We start from the raw sequence: 18,605 nt of genomic DNA, 5'->3' as shown, positions 1-18,605 counted from the left end.
CCTCACTTAAACTGTCAGGAAGAAGAGGAAGAAGAAGAAGAAAAAAAAAAGGTCAATGGATTGATGGGATATAAGAAGCTTAGAGATTAACACTAGAAATAGAATAAACCAAACAATTTCTTACTGTATAACTTAAAATTACTGAAAACTAATGAAAGGTCATACTCACTCGTATAAAAAAGTAGACCATAAAAAATATATTAAAGGCTAAGTCTATTTGTTGTGTGGTGTTGGCGCTCCATGGCTGGCAATGCTCTACACCATCCCTGTGGAGAGAAAACTAACGTTAGACAATTATGAATCAACCAACTATCTACAGTATACAATATGCAAATACAAGTGTAAATCAATTTTGATTGGGATTTGGCTGGCTGTCTACTATGTTGCCTACAGAATGCAAAGGTCATTCATGTAACACAAGATGCATACTGTGTAATAGCAGTGTATACAGTGCTGGCTGAAAATTTAAACCCTAGAGGACCCACACAAACATTCAGCTGAAATTTATTCACTCTCCCTGGTTTACCTTACGTGTAATCAAGCTGTGTTGTAGGTTTGGTAATGTTGAAGTGGTCACTGGGCACAAATTCTTGCACACAAAAAAGGGGTCAGGTCAATACCCTCTGGGCATTAGTAGGGGGAGGGTATATGGGCATGTGCTGTTCACCCATGCCCCAAATTGCCAGAAGTTACATGTGAATTTTATTATCTGTAGTTATCATGATGTAATAACTTTAATGAAACTTAACAAATTAATCACTAGTCTTGGTTGGGATTCTATCTCAGGCCCTCATGCTCAAAACGTGTGCACATTATCACTGAGCTGAACAGAGGATCCCTCATTTTGCCCATGGGCAATGCGAACATTTCTAGACCCCATTACACCCCTCTTTTCTCCCTTTGGTGTTTAATTTGCCGAGTTTTGAAAGTACATGGTAGAGTAGCACTGGAGGCCACCACTGGGGTAGGTGCAGACCACACCGAACAGCTCATCCCTGGGACATAAGGACAATGATGCTGTCAGTTAACCAAGGAACAACATCAAATTGCCAACCAAGCTTCACCTCACACCCCACATCACTGCCAACCAATGTAATAACTGAAATGAAACTTCACATATTAATCACGCTGTCCTGGCCGATATTCAAACTCAGGCCCCCACGCTCCACATGCACACACATTAACACTCAGCCAAACAGAGGATCCCCACTTTGTCTTCTGGCAACATGGGCATTTATAGACCCCATTACTGTCAAGTACTTTTGCACCTTAAAAGGCTAAACAGCCAGTGAAAGAGATTTCTAAGATTGTAGGATCGACAGTCTGTACAGTGAAGAACTGACTAAAATGTTACAAGGATGGTGGTTGCTCTTTGAAAGCACTCCGTGCAACCACAGAAAACCTTAATAACCACAGGGAACAGTATCAAGAAGAAGGTTGAGGCCAACCCACATCTCTCATCATGCCAGATAAAGGAACAAAACCCAGTCTTGTTGAGTAACCAGGTAACAGGATAGTCAGAACAAACTTACATGATGACATTGGGAACTGATGCTGTAGGCCAAGCCCCAAGTTCTACACTGTACACACTGTCAGCCTTACAATCTTTGAAATCTCTCTGACTGGTTGTTTTGTCTTGTAATGTGCAGTAATACTTGTCACTGCTTGGGTGTGGATTCTTTATTCTACTACAGATTATCAAATTCACATGTAACTTCTGGGAATTTGGATGGGTAAGGGGAGATGGCATATATACCCTCTCCCAACAAAACACCAGCAGGGTACTGTCCACCTATTGTGTGGGAATGTGCCCAGTGGCCACTTCAATGTTGCCAAACCAACACACAACACGACTACATATAAGCTAAACCAGGAAAGGTGAGTAAATTCTGGCTGAATGTTTAAGTGTGAGCCCTCTAGTGCTTAAACTTTTAGCCAACCCTGTAAATACAGTACCGTACTGTTATGTCCACCTCCCACGCTGCCACAAGCTCCAACATCAGTAGCCTAGTTCAGTATAGGAAGGATGTTGCACAGTGAATCATTCTTCCCAGGGTCAGCCTTCCAGTGTACAACAGTAGATCAACTTAGGCATGGCAATGACACAAGCTTCTCGCGTTCATTGTCTTTAATTACCAAGTGATTACACTCCACTGATTTTCACAAGTACCAGAGCTACACTAACTTCGCAAGGGCACAAGCCAAACTACAGTCATCCCTTAACATCTGCAAGGGTTAGGTAACAGAGACACCCACGAGTGTTAAAAATCCGCAGATATCTGGACCCCCATTTCCTTATATAACTAAGAAAAAACCCTATGTGCATGTTTACAACCACTTTATTTAATACAAGAACTCTAAACAACTACCTTATTTAATACAAGAACATTAAAAGTTAAAAATAATGAATAGCGTACTCCTGCAAGGCCTCTTCTGACTACTGTGCTCATCTCAGCTCCCTCCAAAAGGAAGAGTGTTCTAGTATATTTCATTCACTGGATAATGCTATTACTGTGCTAAAACAGCCATAAACTGTGCCTGGGATAACGTTACAGTGTCAGCAGAGTTCAATGAGATTTTTTTTTTTTTTCTGTAGCCATCCGTGGATATTCAAAGCTGTGTATACAGTGCTTGTCAGAAGTATCGAGCGCCCTGCGTCCCTCCTACGAAACAAACCTTTCAACATTGAAAAAACATATAAATAATGCATTTTATTTACCTTTAGTGCTTCGTAGGGTAGCCTTTACGCTTCTTCATGGACCTGAGACATCTTGGAAGTGAAAGGGCGAGACTCCCGAGGTGCTGGAGGGGTATTTTGTCCCAGGAGTCACAAATGGCGGCTTCCAGCTTAGGCAGAGAGCTCACATCCTTCCTTTGGAGACTCTTCTTTACGAGGTACCAGAGGTTTTCAATCGGGTTGAGGTCTGGGCTATTTCCTGGCCAGTCTTTCATGAATGATACCTTGCAGTCACGAAGAATTGGTGACCGATTTGGCCTTGTGAGCAGGTGCACCGTCCTGCTGAAACACTCGTGCACCTGTTAGCTCGAAGGAGTCTGGTAAATGATCACACAGAAGCTCCAGGTAAACATCCTGATTCACTCTTAAGGTTCTTCGGAAGTACAACAAGCTTCCCCAAACCCTTCCCTGAGAAACAACCCCATACCATGAGTGAATCAGGATGTTTAACTGTGCTTTCTACATACCATGGGTCAAGTGGGTCACTACCTCTGCGTCGGTACACACGTGCTCCTCTGTTACAGGTGACATTAAACGTTGCCTCATCAGACCACAACACTGACAACCATTGCTCCTCACCCCAGTTAAGATATTTGTTAGCAAAGGCAAGCCTACAAAGTCGCTGGTTTTTTGTGAGAAGAGGCTTTTTCACAGGCCTGTGACTTGTGTAACCAAGTTCATGGACCCTTCGAGACACTGTTCTCACAGACACCTCGCCAAACTCTTCCGAGTCGCTCTCCGTTATTTTCCCTGCACTCACACGAGGATTATACTCCACTGCATGTTTTAAAACATTTAACAGACCTTGGGGAAGTTTTCCCAGACCTACCAGACCGTGGTTTCTCTGTGGGAACTTCACCACTGTTTTCCACTCGAAACCGCGCGCACCACCGACGCACTGTCGATCGAGCCACACCAACCAATTCACTAATTTCCTTTGTCTGGTGGCCTGCCTCCTTTAGAGCAATGATCTGGGATATGATTTCACTCGATAGTTCACGGGTAGGTGCCATAACAAAGTGGTGAAAGCCAAAACACTGCGGGACACTCAGTAAAAAAGGGCGCAAAAAGAGAGGGAGACGCGGCAGAGTTCCTCTCTCTCAGGCAGCCCATGGGCAACTGAGGCAGGAACCAACCAGCGCATCGGAAGGCCTCAGGCTACTGTGACGTCATGGTGGTGCCGCAAACTTGTGGCTCAATTTTTACCACCAAAAATGGGTGATTCTTTTTTGGCTATAAGTATTGCGCGCCCGATGGTAGGCGCTTCATAATTTTGACGAGCACTGTATATGTTAAAACCACGGATGTTAAGGGATGACTGTAAACTGAAACTGCTCTGTTCTCTCCCCCAATCTTTTATAACCTTGCTCAACACTCAAATGTTCTCATATACTCTAGCAACAACAGTTCTCTATTTAAGAGCTTTCTTACACTATGCAGCACTCTAAACGGCTAATCACAAAGTGAAACCAAATTACATAATATAAGAAACAAACACCTACACAGAAGATTATACAGTAGAGAAAAAGAATAACTATTGATGCATAACTATCCAAAGTATCTCTGCTTGCAACAGCAGGCTATCCGGCAATCTGATTTGTGGCTGAAAATGCGAGAAGTACTGGGAACCTCTCAGTACCGCCCAGCTAGCATTCCTGTTTCTTAACACTATCCCCTCCCTAGTCCTTTTGTCAATGCGACAAAACTACACAATATTTACAAACATAATCCTTAATCCTAACAAAACATCTAATTATATACAAAATATTCCTCCAACTTATCAGGTCTTCTCCTGTGCTGCTTCTGACAATGTTCTTGCTCCTCCTGACAGCCCACTCCTCCTGGAATGACTTGGTCTTCTTCCTGATTCACTTCTTCCCTCGGGAAACTGTCACCATCCTCTTGTACTTCTGCTCCTCGGCCCTCCTCAGCATCATCAGCTACGGATGCGCGCGATTCCTCAGAGGTGTCCCAGCTGTACTGTCCTGGCCCATGGTACTGCCACAGATGATTCACGTGTGCCACCTTTGTGTGAGACTTCCTGCCTCCCTGAATCCGGTACGTTACGTCTAAAAGGCGGTCCATCACAGTGTACGGTAGGGCCCATCCCACAGGCTCTGCACCTTAGATGACTGTCCCTTCTTCCACCGAGGATTGTATAGCCAAACTCTGTCATCATCCTTGAAGCTCACCTCACTTGTCTTGGCATCATACTTGCACTTCATCACTTTACCTGAAAACTCCAGAGCTCCTCGAACTTGATGATGTACCTCAGCCAGTCTTTTCTAAAGATACAGTACTTTGCATAGCAGGAGGTGTCTGTAGGCAGCCCTTCACCAGGTGGTCTTCCTATTAACAGATCAATTGGCAACTGTAACTCGGGGTCCAACATCAGTTCTGCAGGGGTGTAGCCAAGAGACTCATGGGATGCAGACCAACATGCCATCAGCAATGCGGGTAGTTTCTGGTCCCATTCCATCTGTCCCTCTGCAAAGTAGTTGGCCAGTTCTTGTCCCAGGTTCCAGCTGAATTTCTCCAACATCCCATCTGACCATGGCCATGGTGGGGTCGTCCTGGTCTTCTTGATCCCCAGTAACTTGCAGCTACCATGGAACACAGCAGACTCAAAGTTTCTACCCTGGTCTGAATGTGTGGTATTAACGTTGGAGAGATATGGCAGTGATGCTGAAGAAGTTTTACATCAATGTAACGGTGATGAATTGATATGGGTAGTTCTTAGACTATCCGTGACATGAAACCGAATGTCCAAATTGATAAGGCCGAAAGAAACATGGAAATATCTACAAAAGAGTGTGAACCGAAGAGAAGAGGACAAGGAAAGACTGGAGATAAATGGGCCCCTTTTAGTCATCTAATTCATGCAAGGATACTGGAGAAGAATCTTCCTGCCCCTCCCCAGGGGGCAGTAATCTTATAGCATTAGCAACAAGATATATTTCTTACTTGTGAAATGTAATGCCATCTCTCTTCGATGAATTCCTGTGCCCATTTTTGCATCCGTAAGCTGCACAGTGGACCATGACACTATACAGTATTTTCTGGAATCATTGGCTGCATTCAAAAACCCACTTTTTTTTTTTTTTTTTTTTTTTTTTATAACAGAATGGAGGAAGGAAAAACAAATGGGGGAAAAAAAAATAATCCATACACCAGACTACTGGTGTCCTCCATTCATAAAATATCTGTAACAGTTAGACTTGAACAGTTGTTGGTTGAAATTTGGAGGAAAACAACTCTGGGGAAGCGAGTTCCAGAGAGATGCAGTTCAGGGAATGAAAGAATTCTGATAGGCAGAAGTTCTGCAATATGGTTGAGTGACATTCCAGTCATGAGCGCTACCAGATGCCCGTGTAGCACGAGGGAAGGCATGGAGAGGCGGCACCATGGATGCAACCTAGTCTGAGCACTTGCCAAAAAAATATCTGTAAAATAATGCAAGGGAGGCAACAGTCCTTCTTACTTGCAGGGGAGGTAGTTTATATGTAATGGCAGGGTTGTTAATGATTCTAACAGCTTTATTCTGAATTTTGTCCAGTTGTCTCAATGCAACCTCTCCACAACCATTCCACAAGGGTGAGCAATATTCAAGCTGAGAGCGCACATGACTCTTATAAATTATAGCTAACTGCTCATCAGTGAAGAAGTTACGGACTCTGTACGATAATCCAAGTTTCTTTGAGGCGGTCTTAGCAAGTGATCTGACATGAGAGGTCCAGTTGAGGGCACTGTTAAGTGAGACACCAAGAATTTCAATACTTTTGGAGATGGGAATATTAGTAGCACTGAAGGTAATGAACGAATCTGGTAATATCTGTCTATTAGTAAACTGTATATATTTAGTTTTACTAGCATTAAAAGAGACAAGGTTGTTTTGTCCCCATTCACTGATTGTAGCTAGATCTTGACTTATGGAGATGGCTGTACTGAGTTGAGAGGTAGAGATATTAGACTTTGTAAATGGATGTCTGAGTGTGAATGAACTATGTAGTGTTGAGTCATCTGCACATGAGTGAACGGGATTGTGAGTGACAGATAAGAGATCATTAATATGAACCAGAAATAGGGTTGGCGCCAGAACTGATCCCTGCGGCACGCCGGCGTTAACTGAGTGGAAATTCGAATATACATCATCTACTTCTACTCTTATTTTCCTGTCACTAAGATAAGAAGAAATCAAAGGAACAAAAGACGTTAGTCCATAGCAAGGGAGTTTGGACAGCAGGGAACGGTGCCATACTCTGTCGAAAGCTTTAGAGATATCAAGAGCAGCTCAGTACAAAAACCGCGGGCATCAGGTGTGGTGTAACATGCACAGTCTAAGTAATATATTACTTAGATGGTGGTACCATGGCTGCCACTACATCAGCACTGCCCTCGCGGCGGACACGCAAATTATGTGGTGCTGCCCATGAGAACGCCCCTCCATGCTATAGATCTTTTCCATGTGACGTCACGAGTCATGTGACTTTTGTTTATGGCGCCGTATTGGACGGCAAATTGTTGGACGTCTAGAGAGAGAGAAATGCAGAATCCACAATGATATTTCACTGTTGTGCCTTTGGCTGTAAGGCAAGGTAGAAAACTGGGAGTGGAGCCAACTTCTACCAGTTTCTAGCCAATAAGGAAAGGCGACAGAAGTGAACAGCTGCCTTGATGAGGGAGAATTGGCAGCCGACGGCCTACTCCCGTCACTGTAGCAAGCATTTCATATCAGGTGAGCCAATGATTTGTGAGCAAATATGGGCATATTTACAATTCTTAGCAGTTGTAGGTGTCATGGGATATCTTAATTATGGTCATGTCACAGAGCAAAAGTCCCACACGGCCGTGTGTGTGTGTGTGTGTGTGTGTGTGTGTGTGTGTGAAAAGAGGGGGAGGGTCCATGTCACAGGCCTTGTTTTGTTATTATTCCAGAGTTTCACCCAAACCAAATTAGGCATAACAGTGATGGTCAAGAATGTTAGATGCATAAGTAAAACTAATTAAATTACAGGTTAGGTCATACTTAAAGTTAGGTTAGGTTAGGTAAGGAGGTTAGGGTAAAGCTTATATTTTTATATTTTCAATGTTTATCAGTGTGATTCATTTGAAACTGATATTTGTGTCATGGTGGGTGATTTTAATAATAGTGCAGTACAGAACATTGTTCAACACTTCAGTATAAAACTTATATACTACTGTGAGCCTGTGTGCTAAACAGTGTTTCAATTACAACTGAAGAATAATTACTAGTACTGTACTACTATTTATAATTTTCTATTTTATTTAGAAATGAATGTTGCTCCACAGAAAGCAAAACTGTCAATATACAGTATACATGCTCCAGTTGAATATACATTTTCACTTAGTACAAAAATACTTTAATTACAAATAAAGAGGATAAATAATGTACTTAAATCAAGTCCCCTATATTTATCTTTTACCAGGTATGTAGCTACCAAGATTTTTTTGTTAATATAAAATGTAAAATCATAAAAACTATATTGTTGATGTCTTTTAGTTTTGTGTTGTGGTAGCCTGCTCATCAGCATGAAATGCCTTAATTTAAATTTGTGCCAATGTTATGTCTCAGTTGTAATGTAAAAGTTAACTTCAAGAGTAATCCTGACAGTTATGGCATATACTATCTATCTATCTATTTCCAGATGCCTCAATCCCGTACGGGATGACCACAAACAAATCGCCTCCATGTCACCCTGTTCTCCGCTATTTCACTGCCCTGCTCCCAACTCACACACCCCTCTCTCATTTACCTCTCCACCCCATCCCTCCATCTCATCCTCGGCCTCTCCCTCCCTCTCCCCCCCTCCACCTCACTCACATACACCCTCCTCATCAGTCTCTCACCCTCCATCCTCTCCATATGGCCAAACCACCTCAGTGTGTTCCTCCTAATGCTTCCTATCACATCCACACCACAACGCTCCTTTATATCCTCATTTGTCAGCCTGTCTCTCCATGTGACTCCACAGGCTCCTCTTAAATAACTCATTTCCACTGCTCTCACTCTTGACTTGCGTCCTTCCAACAACGTCCAAGCTTCACTTCCATACGTTAGAGTTGGTATATTGTCATGTAGTAACTTTTTCACTTCCATGGTCACTTCCCTGTTTCTTATCACTGCTTTCAAGGAACCAGCAAACTTTCTTCTTTGTTGTACCCTTTCAAGCACTTCACCCTCCAAACTTCCATCCTTACTCATCACACTACCCAAGTACTTTAACGTACTCACATTTTCCATTTCCTCCCCATCCAACCTCACTGTACATTCACTGACTTCACCTCTCTCAAAGACCATCACTTTACTCTTCCCTACATTAACCTTTAGATTCCATTTCTTACAAACTCTCCTAAACTCATCCACCAAGCCTTGCAGCTCTCCTTCGTCTTCACTCAACAACACAGTATCATCTGCAAACACCAGTACAGGGAGTTTCCAAACACTACCCTCTCTCACCAGGGCCACTCCAACATCCACTGCCTACCTTGTACCTCTTTTATTATCTCATCCATGTACAGATTGAACAACCAAGGAGACATGACACATCCCTGTTTCAACCCTACCTTCAAAGAGAAAAATTCACTCAGTTCACTATCCACATGCACTGCAGCCTTAGCACCATCATACATACTCTTCACGGTGTTCAACAACTTCCCATCTACTCCATATATTCTTAATACTTTCCACAATCCTTGTCTATCCACCCTGTCATATGCTTTCTCCAAATCCATGAAGGCTGCATAAAGCTTCTTTCCCTTCTCTTGAAACTTTTCCACTAAAGATCTAAGAATGAATATCTGATCTACAGAACCTCTCCCCTTCCTTAAACCTCCCTGTTCTTCTCCAACTAATTCTTCTGTTATTTCCCTAACTCTGTCAATTAAGTATCCTACCATACAGTTTTCCTATTACACTAAGAAGACAAATGCCCCTATGATTACCACACACTACTTTTTCCCCTTTTCCTTTGCATAAGGGAATAATTATAAATGACTTCTAATCCTCTAGGCCTGTACTTTCCTCCCAGGCCAATCTGCACATCTTCCACATCCATTCTACTACTATCTCTCCCCCATGCTTCAGCATTTCACCACACACTCCATAAATTCCTGGGGCTTTCCCCAATTTGACTTTCAATTATGAATTTTATGAAAAACTATTCAAACATACAGTATACAGTATAGGCTGTGTGTATGTATCTAGGTCTATAATTACTGAAATTTCCAAAATAAGTAAATTATTTGGTAAATTTCCAAAATTACACCCAACTCACTCTGAAGCTTAAAATTTTCATTTTTTAAATGTTTTATAGTGATTAATTTGAATCTGATATTCAATTCTTTGCAAACCAAGCTAACCCAACCAACCTAACCTAACCTAACTTAGGACCTAACTTGAAGATTAAGAAGACGATAACTGCAGTAGGCCAATAGGCCCATGCTTGACAGCTCCCATAAGACTGTGATTAATTTACCCTCCCTACAATAGCTCATACAGGCCCATGCTAGGCAGCTCTCACAGGAGTGTGACTACAATAATGACAAATTTTGTATACAACCCATACCTGTCATACGCATGTCTAGCCTATGCTTGAAACTTTCTAAACAGGGGACAGCAACTAGGGTACCTTACTGGGAAACCTATTCCATTCATTAACCACTCGATTAGTCAATGTATACAGTTCCTCCCCCAGTGGCCCGTCATTAATTTACTGATTACCAAGACGATTTACAAGTACCATATGCCAGTTCCAGCTATCTACATTGTGCCTATACAATATGACATGTCTGTTTACCTTGAAGAATGCCCCGGTGAACTTTGATCATGTATTTACCAAATAGTGACAGAGACTGCCACATCAAAGATCTGGTTTCGGTCCCCAGTCCTTTAATCTGGTGAATTTCTCACGAGAAATGGTCTAAGGTTCTAGTCCCAAACACTTCATCTTGTTCCTGTACAGATTTTGGTGCCGTTGATTCAGATTTTTGCATATATCTGACACTTTCATCTCACAGCCCTGTCTGGACTGCCATTACTGCGAGGAGTTTGCCGTCCAATACAGAGTCGTAAACAAAATCACGTGATTTCTGTGACGTCACTGGAAAAGGTCTATAGAACTCAGTGATTTGAACCCTTACGCTACAAGCCCGGCGGCTTCAGTAAACAATGCTAACCACTCAGGCACCGTGGCAGTATATATATATATATATATATATATATATATATATATATATATATATATATATATATATATATATATATTGCTGCTTTGCATTCAGTTCTGCATACTGTTCTTACTGATGGGAGAAGAAAGGCGGTACCTACTCCCCAGACCATTTAGATCCACCATCACTCCAAATAACAAATGCCCTTGTTAAAACCCTGAAAAGCAACTAATTCATCTATTAACATGTACGGTCAAATGATATTGTGGAAAGCAAAATCTTAGGAACGAAGTAACACACATAAACTACTTAAATACGGTTTCTAATGAACCTCACTAGCAGGCATGAAATCTGGGGGGACGTGGTGGGCGTACGTTCTCCCTATTTTCGGCAGAACAATGATTGGCGTAATTAGGTAAAAAGAACCTCGTTAGTCACCAAAAAAAAAAAAAAAATGCAATAAATATCATATATAACTGTCACCTAAGAATAATTTCAACGAAAACAGGTATTTGGTAATAAATTTCTAGGACTGGTAATGAGTCAGCATTAAGGGAACTCGTACTATTAGCTGCCCACGTTTTCATAGTGCTAGTTCCGGCCCTGCAAGTAACTGAATGAAAAACTTATGAGACATAACATCACTGCTTCGTGTTCTCATTGACTTACGGAGGTCGTAACACCTTTTCCTCAGCAATTTCTTTTTGGAATTACATCTGAATATCCACTTTTATCACACTGATGCAAACTATGTTGACACTCAAAAAGCCATGACATACTAAAGAATATTAGGGAGCACTACGCAAAATATATTGCTAAGGAAGAGGTACTCCCGAGTCTCCTTCACCAAAAAATTTACTGCCTAATGACAACCCTCCCTCAAAATAATAATAATAATAATAATAATAATAAATAAAAAGTAAACGACACAAAACAATATTCCAAGTAGCTTTGGAGATTTATCGACCCCATTATCTTTGCAACATCTTTTCACCTCGCGCATAATTCCAAACTGACAACATTAAAACGACATAAATTTCATCCAAGAAAACGTTAAGGTGTACTAGATACAATAAATCGCTACGGAAGATGTGCTACGAAACCTACTATGTCACTTAGAATACGGCATATGTATGTAAAAATAATCACTCGGAAACACATGAATACATCCATACACAAACAGGCAACACACAAATATTTCAGTCGGCTTCAAAATTGTGTAAAAAATTTTACACGTGAATATACAGTATTACCTTAAAATGTCGAAAGTATAAGGCCAAAAAATACAAAGCCACAACAGGTAATTTTTATCTACGTATATTTTATTTTTACCAATGCACAGTTAAAGCACATAAATGGCTGCAGTGGTTACGATGGTGGTGGCTGTGGGAGAAAAGGTGGTGGTTGCTGTGAAAACTGCGGTGGTTACGATGGTGGTTGCTGTGAAAATTGCGGTGGTTACGATTAAATTGCGGTGGTTACGATGGTGGGTGGTGGTTGCGATGGTGGTGGCTGTGAAAATTGCGGTGGTTACGATGGTGGTTGCTGTGATAATAATGTGGTAGCTGCGATGGTCCATGGTCTCTGAATATTGTGGCTGCGATGTTTGTTGGTGATAACTGTGATGGTTGGAACATGGTTGCTGTGATAATAGTGGTGGTTGCAATGGTGGCTGCTATGTTAATTGTGGTGGCTGTGATGGTGGTTGTTGTGATAACTGTGATGGCTGTGCTAGAGCTTGCGGTGAAAATTAAGATGGGTGCTGTGAAAACTGGGGTGACTATAATGGTGGTTGCTGTGAAAATTGGTGATTGCTGAGAACTGTGGTGATTATAATGGTAGTTGCTGTGGCAGGTGCTGTGAAAATAGTGGTGGCTGCTAAAATTGTGGTGGCTGCGACGGTGGTAGATGCGGTAATGAATAATGAAATGCTAGTTTAATACCGATAATGGTAACTGCATCTGAGACTACTAGGACAATGTTGTTTGCTGACAATGCTGGTTGCTTTAGTGAAAGGTAACGTAACCATGTTAGTTTATATTGTTGATTACAATACTGGTTGTTACTGCGGTAAGGAGTGGTGTTAGGTTAGCTGTTTATATGTTTGGCTAAGGTGGATGCTATGGTGAAAACTTCTGGAGTTACATTAGTAGCGGATAATGTTAATTCCGATACTCTTCTGTACGGCGACATGTACTTGAATCATGTTAATTTTTGATCATGAGATGGATACCGCAACAGTACTGACAGCATGATACAACAAAAAGAGTAACGATTATACTACGCACAACACTGATAGAAAGGCAACAGCTTTACAGTGGTATCATTGCTTGCAGTACATATCCGTACACTATAAGTACTAGTGTACAGGTGGTGGCCGTGGCAGTGATGGTGATGACTGCATTGTTGTTATAATGTGTGTGTGTGTGTGTGTGTGTGTTTAGTCATATGAAGAGATAAGTAAAGCATAGGATCGAGTCCCAAGCAGTGTGTAAGATCCGAAGAAGATCGAGTCCCAAGCAGTGTGTAAGATCCGAAGACGTTGATGCGGTGTGAGGGGGTTGCCGAAGAAGAGACGCGGGGTGGTGTGAACAGCTGCGTACAGTACAAACACCTACGCCTGTATTCCTAAAACAGAGAGCACAAAGGCTTACGCACGTCTAGGATTTCTGACAGCCATGTGTGGAACCCGTGGTGAGAATAGAGTGTGTTTTGCATCTCTACTTCACTGCTACTGACTGCGCTCTGTAATATGGAAAGCAGACTAAACATATAATGGTCCACATTCTAGGTGACTTAAGGAGGCTTCTCAACACCTCTTCTTCAGTGATATTTCGTATTTTACACCTTTTTATCCTGGTGTACGTTACTGAGGCAATTTATGCAGGTATGCGAGAATTTCAAGGTGTAAGGGGCATAAGTAACCGCCGAGACACAGGTGCTATGAAGTATACAAAGCCACCTAGAATATGGCCCTAAAACTTACGAGTGCTCCACAAAATGACCTTAAGAAATCTGCGAGTCGGCATACACCTTCGCCCTCTCAGCTTTAAAAATAAGACCGACAATAATATCGTACAGCACATCTCTTCGCTATCGAGGGTGTACGTACAATATGATCAACATGATACATATATAAATACTCACTTCACTCTGGTTGTGTGATGATCAAAGGTGACCAGGTTGGCATTAGGAAAAAAAAAAAAAAGGAGAGAAAAGAGCTTGGGTGAGCATAAAAAAAAGGTTTCACTTGGCCAAAAAATAAGTAAATAAATAAATAACAGTCGCCTCTGGGTGGGTGGGAGGTTCGACTTTGAGGTGTAAGGATGTGAAGTGATGATGGTGGTGGTGGTGGTAATCAATTATGAGGCTTGTTATTGAGGTTAGTGAGGTTATTTATGGTGGTTAATTATGTGGCTATGGATCCAGAGAAAGTCTTGGTAATCACTTTAGTTATCTATCTATCTATCTATTGCCAGACGCCATAATCCCGTAAGGGGTGACCATTTGACTTTGAGTTATTTGTTTTACGGGGAGGGGCACTAACCCTCCACCAACCCACTTGCTGACATGTAGGGACCGACAATAATATCGTTATACGGCCATTATTTCCAGTTGGTTTCGGCTAATTTCGCAACACCTCATCCGCACCAACATATGCACACTGCACTTTTTTTTTTTTTATCCTCTTGTACCATGGTGTAATGTGCATAATAAATCACCAAGAAATAGTTGTAATGAAGCCTCCAATGCCAACCGCAATGCGGCCTGCTGCTTATTTAAGGTAGGGTCGTATTTTAAGCAGCACTAGAAATTTTGTAACAGCTCTTCCTTGGTGATTTATCCTGCACATTACACTTAATATCCTGCACGTTACTCACGCAAATATGTTGATATAAAAACGACATAGATACCATACGAGAGAATGTTACCGTGCAATCTGCAAAACAAATCACTGAAGAAAAGATGCTAAGTCTCCAAACCCACTTAAAATACGACCCTCATATCAAAACAGTGTTCATAAATAAGGGTCAGAATTTATGGGTAAGAGCTGCGTCGTCAGATCATGGTTAAAATGGTAAGGTTTAATACACCGTGGTTCATAATATCTTAAAAAATATATGTACGTTTTTCCACGGGTTTGCGAAACAAGGGTGAATCTCAAATGGGTTCTTTACAACTCTAAAAGACGGCTGAAGGGTTATGGATCGGGGCGTGGGGTAGTCATCTACTCATAATTGTTTTAAATCGTAGTAGCCTAACCTTGGCCGATGCGGGGTCGTATTTTTATTATTATTATTATTATTATTATTATTATTATTATTAAAGTAAAATGTTATCATTCTTATTCCCAACAGTGAGCGTCATATGAGTTACACATATTGCAAATTACACATTCTGGGTTGAAATAAATGCGCATGAGGTCATCAAAATTTTCATGGTCAATATTGTATAGAGCGGACGACACTTTTACGAGTCATGTTGTCACGTAATTACACTGGTATTACAAGTGGTTAAAAATTAAAATTAAAGGACGATTCACATTTGTATTCTTATTGGTAGACTACCGGTTATCCCTTCAACTCGAGTACCTCCTTTTTATTTATTTTTTCTCTCCAGACCATTTTAGTACATTTATGATTTCTAGCGGTGAGGAGATTAATTACGGCTGTATCTAATCCCTCACGTTTGAAAGCATATTCTAATCATAATAAAATCGCCAGCAGATAGCATGCATAACATTACTCTCATCGATATGAAAGGGTTAATGTAAGCTGAACGTGTCACTTGGATGTTTTATTCTTACTCTCAATGGTTTTTATGAAGTAGAGCAAAATCTTATGCATTCGGGGGGTTAACAACAATCTCTAACTTTCAATGGAATGGAAAAACTTGAACGATTTTTTCTGATTAACTCGACGATTTTATTTAGCAAAGAAATACCTTTCTTCGACTTGAGTTAACCCCTTCACTACGAGAGGTCTGTTCAAAGATTAATAAAATCGTCTGATGGTAAAAATACTTAAGGTCACCGTACTGAACAGGTTAATAATTTGAAATAAACGGATTATCGCTGCTTAATCCTTTCGCTAAAATTACACATGATTTATTCTTGATATTTGTAAGTACGTACTTTTATTCACCTCAAAAGGTTAAATACAACCTTCATTAACCCCTTCGCCAAGACACTGCCTCCCAAGAACTGAACAAAATCGTCTGGTGGCACCAAGAGTAACATACATCATCGTAGTGAAAGGTTAAGGAAGAAGTAAGACGATTTATAAGGCTCTGATGCAGTAAGGGGACTTTTGTAATCTTGGTGTCATTTCACGATTTTATTAAGCTCAGTAGAGGGCCCCTTAACAGTGAAGGGGTTAATGAAAGCTATAATTATATTACCCTTAGGTTTGAATAAAAAAATAAATAAAAACATGTCCAACTTGTCTGGAGATGGTAAGATTATTATACAAAACGTCATCGTAGTGAAGGGGTTAATAACACGGACGTATACTGTACCGTTTTATGATTATATATATATATATATATATATATATATATATATATATATATATATATATATATATATATATATATATAAAACTGTGCGCGGAATACTATTTTACGGCTGATTATTCTTTCGTTCAATTTCATTGCAGATTACTTTAACGGTGGTTACGTAAATAGGGTGACATTTAAACAGGGATATGGGGAGGGAAGGGAGGGAGGGAATGGGAACAAGGGGCGTACAAGGGGGATATGGGGTTCAGGGGAGGATACTGGGGTTCAACAGGGATTCAAGGGGGTAAAAGGAGGATATGAGGTTCAAGGGGGTACAAGGGGTGATACTGGGGTACAAGAGGATACATGAGATGGAAATAAACCTATCTCCTTAATACGAAAGATCACTTTAGCCAAAATAATGATGAATAACAGCAATTCTTTCTCCAATATTACCTTTTGTTTTCGTATTTAACGTGATGCTCCAGAAAGCTTCATAATACTGTAGGCAGAGGAATGGGAGGGTATCTTAAGCAGCCAACGGGTGATCTCTCGTATTGATTAATAAAATATGCATGTTTCATAGACTTTAAAATGTTTCAATATATATCAGTACTAACAATAATCATAAATGTAAAAATCCCCATAATACAATTCCCTACGGACTTCTATCTAAATAAGTCCAGTACTATACACACACACACATAATAATAATAATAATAATAATAATAATAATAATAATAACAATGACCACAATACAATACCCTTGACACTTCTACTTTAATATGGTCAGCACTACAGACTACAGTACATAATAATACCGCACTACCACTAAAATATTAAGGAAAATATAAATGTGCTTGTGCGTCAGTGTTAATATTGTACACATCAAAAGTACGTTGTTTCAGCAGGGCAGAAGTACCTAATAACCCAATTACAAAGAAGAAAATTACTCCACGAAATTCACAAATGTAATATGGGGAACAAACAAATATTTTTTTCCCCTTACAGCTTTTCCACTGATTAACCCTGCCAGTACGACGCCGTTTTCTATGGGCTTATTCTTGCTGCCTCCAGACGATTTCTTTCAGCTGAGGGGAGACTTTTTGTGGTGAGGAGGTTAGTGAAGGACCCATATAACCTCCTCAGTTCGAAAAAACTCTCAAATAAAATCGTCTGGTGACTGCACGAATATAAAGTCGCCGTCGCAGAGAAAAAAATATATTAAGATCCACGATACTGCAATTTTCAAGAAGACGACAGAAGCAAATATCAATAAATGATAAACAGTGGACACAAAACAGCTTTATGGAACCTGAATAACAACATTACCACATACGTTAACACTTAAAGGATGTAAACCCTTTCACTCCCAAGACGCAATTTTCAGTCCAATCTTGCTGATATCAGACTATTATAAGCTTAGGAGAGCATCGTGGTAGTAAAAGGGTCATGTTAATTATGCGTAACTCCAGTTCAAAAGTCTCTCATAACACAGAACGTCATGGTATTGAAGAATTAAAAAAACACGACAACGAAAACACTTTTTTTTTTTTTCATTTCTCCTTCTTTTTCCTTTTTTTTTTTTTTTTTAATATGCATGAAATCACTCTCCTCTGCTACGACAGTTAGATATGCATACCTTACTGACTTTGGAAATTTCGTAACATATCTCCTTTAGCGATTAATTCTGCCTACTACACTTCCTTATGCTCTTGTATGTTAGTGATGCAAACTATATCGATATTAAAACGATGTAAACGACGCACAAGAGAATACTAAGGTGTAATATGCAAAATGAATCGCGAAGCAAGGCGTGCTACGAAACCTCCTGTGCCACTTTGCACATCAATACAACAGCGTTAATTTTATATAATATGTGTATACAAACAGACATCACTTATGGCAAACTCTTGTAGTATTCGTTAAGGGGTAGTAATAACCAATTTTATTTCCATTTATCATTACCGGTTCCAATTTTGACCAACTAATCACTCAAAAATAATTCAGATGCTTCATTATATTGCCGAAAAAAGCCTTCTAAAAAAAAAAATAAAAAATAAAAATTCAGTATTTCGACGAACTAACCTGAAACTAAATGAAATATCGACTTACTAAATATCCACTCCCCTATCAATAACCGGCAAAATATCTAACTTGAACTATCTATATAAACATCTAT

At 40.3% G+C, this 18,605-nt stretch overlaps 1 protein-coding gene across 11 annotated transcripts in view; it reads right to left on the bottom strand.

The window, feature by feature from the left end:
• Positions 1 to 18,605, bottom strand: part of slo (calcium-activated potassium channel slo) — a 743,408-nt gene that overhangs the window by 462,275 nt on the left and 262,528 nt on the right. For all 11 annotated transcript variants that reach the window (XM_080286162.1, XM_080286163.1, XM_080286164.1 and 8 more), the window contains exon 3: positions 170 to 266. In XM_080286162.1, coding sequence (XP_080142288.1) covers positions 170 to 266 — 97 coding nt within the window. The remainder of the gene's footprint in view (positions 1 to 169; positions 267 to 18,605) is intronic.

This window comes from Coenobita brevimanus, chromosome 110 (assembly GCF_032717465.1).
Source record: "Coenobita brevimanus isolate Jiangsu-jjx chromosome 110, ASM3271746v2, whole genome shotgun sequence".
NCBI classification, from domain to species: domain Eukaryota; kingdom Metazoa; phylum Arthropoda; class Malacostraca; order Decapoda; family Coenobitidae; genus Coenobita; species Coenobita brevimanus.
This window is presented reverse-complemented; position numbering and strand designations above follow the sequence as displayed.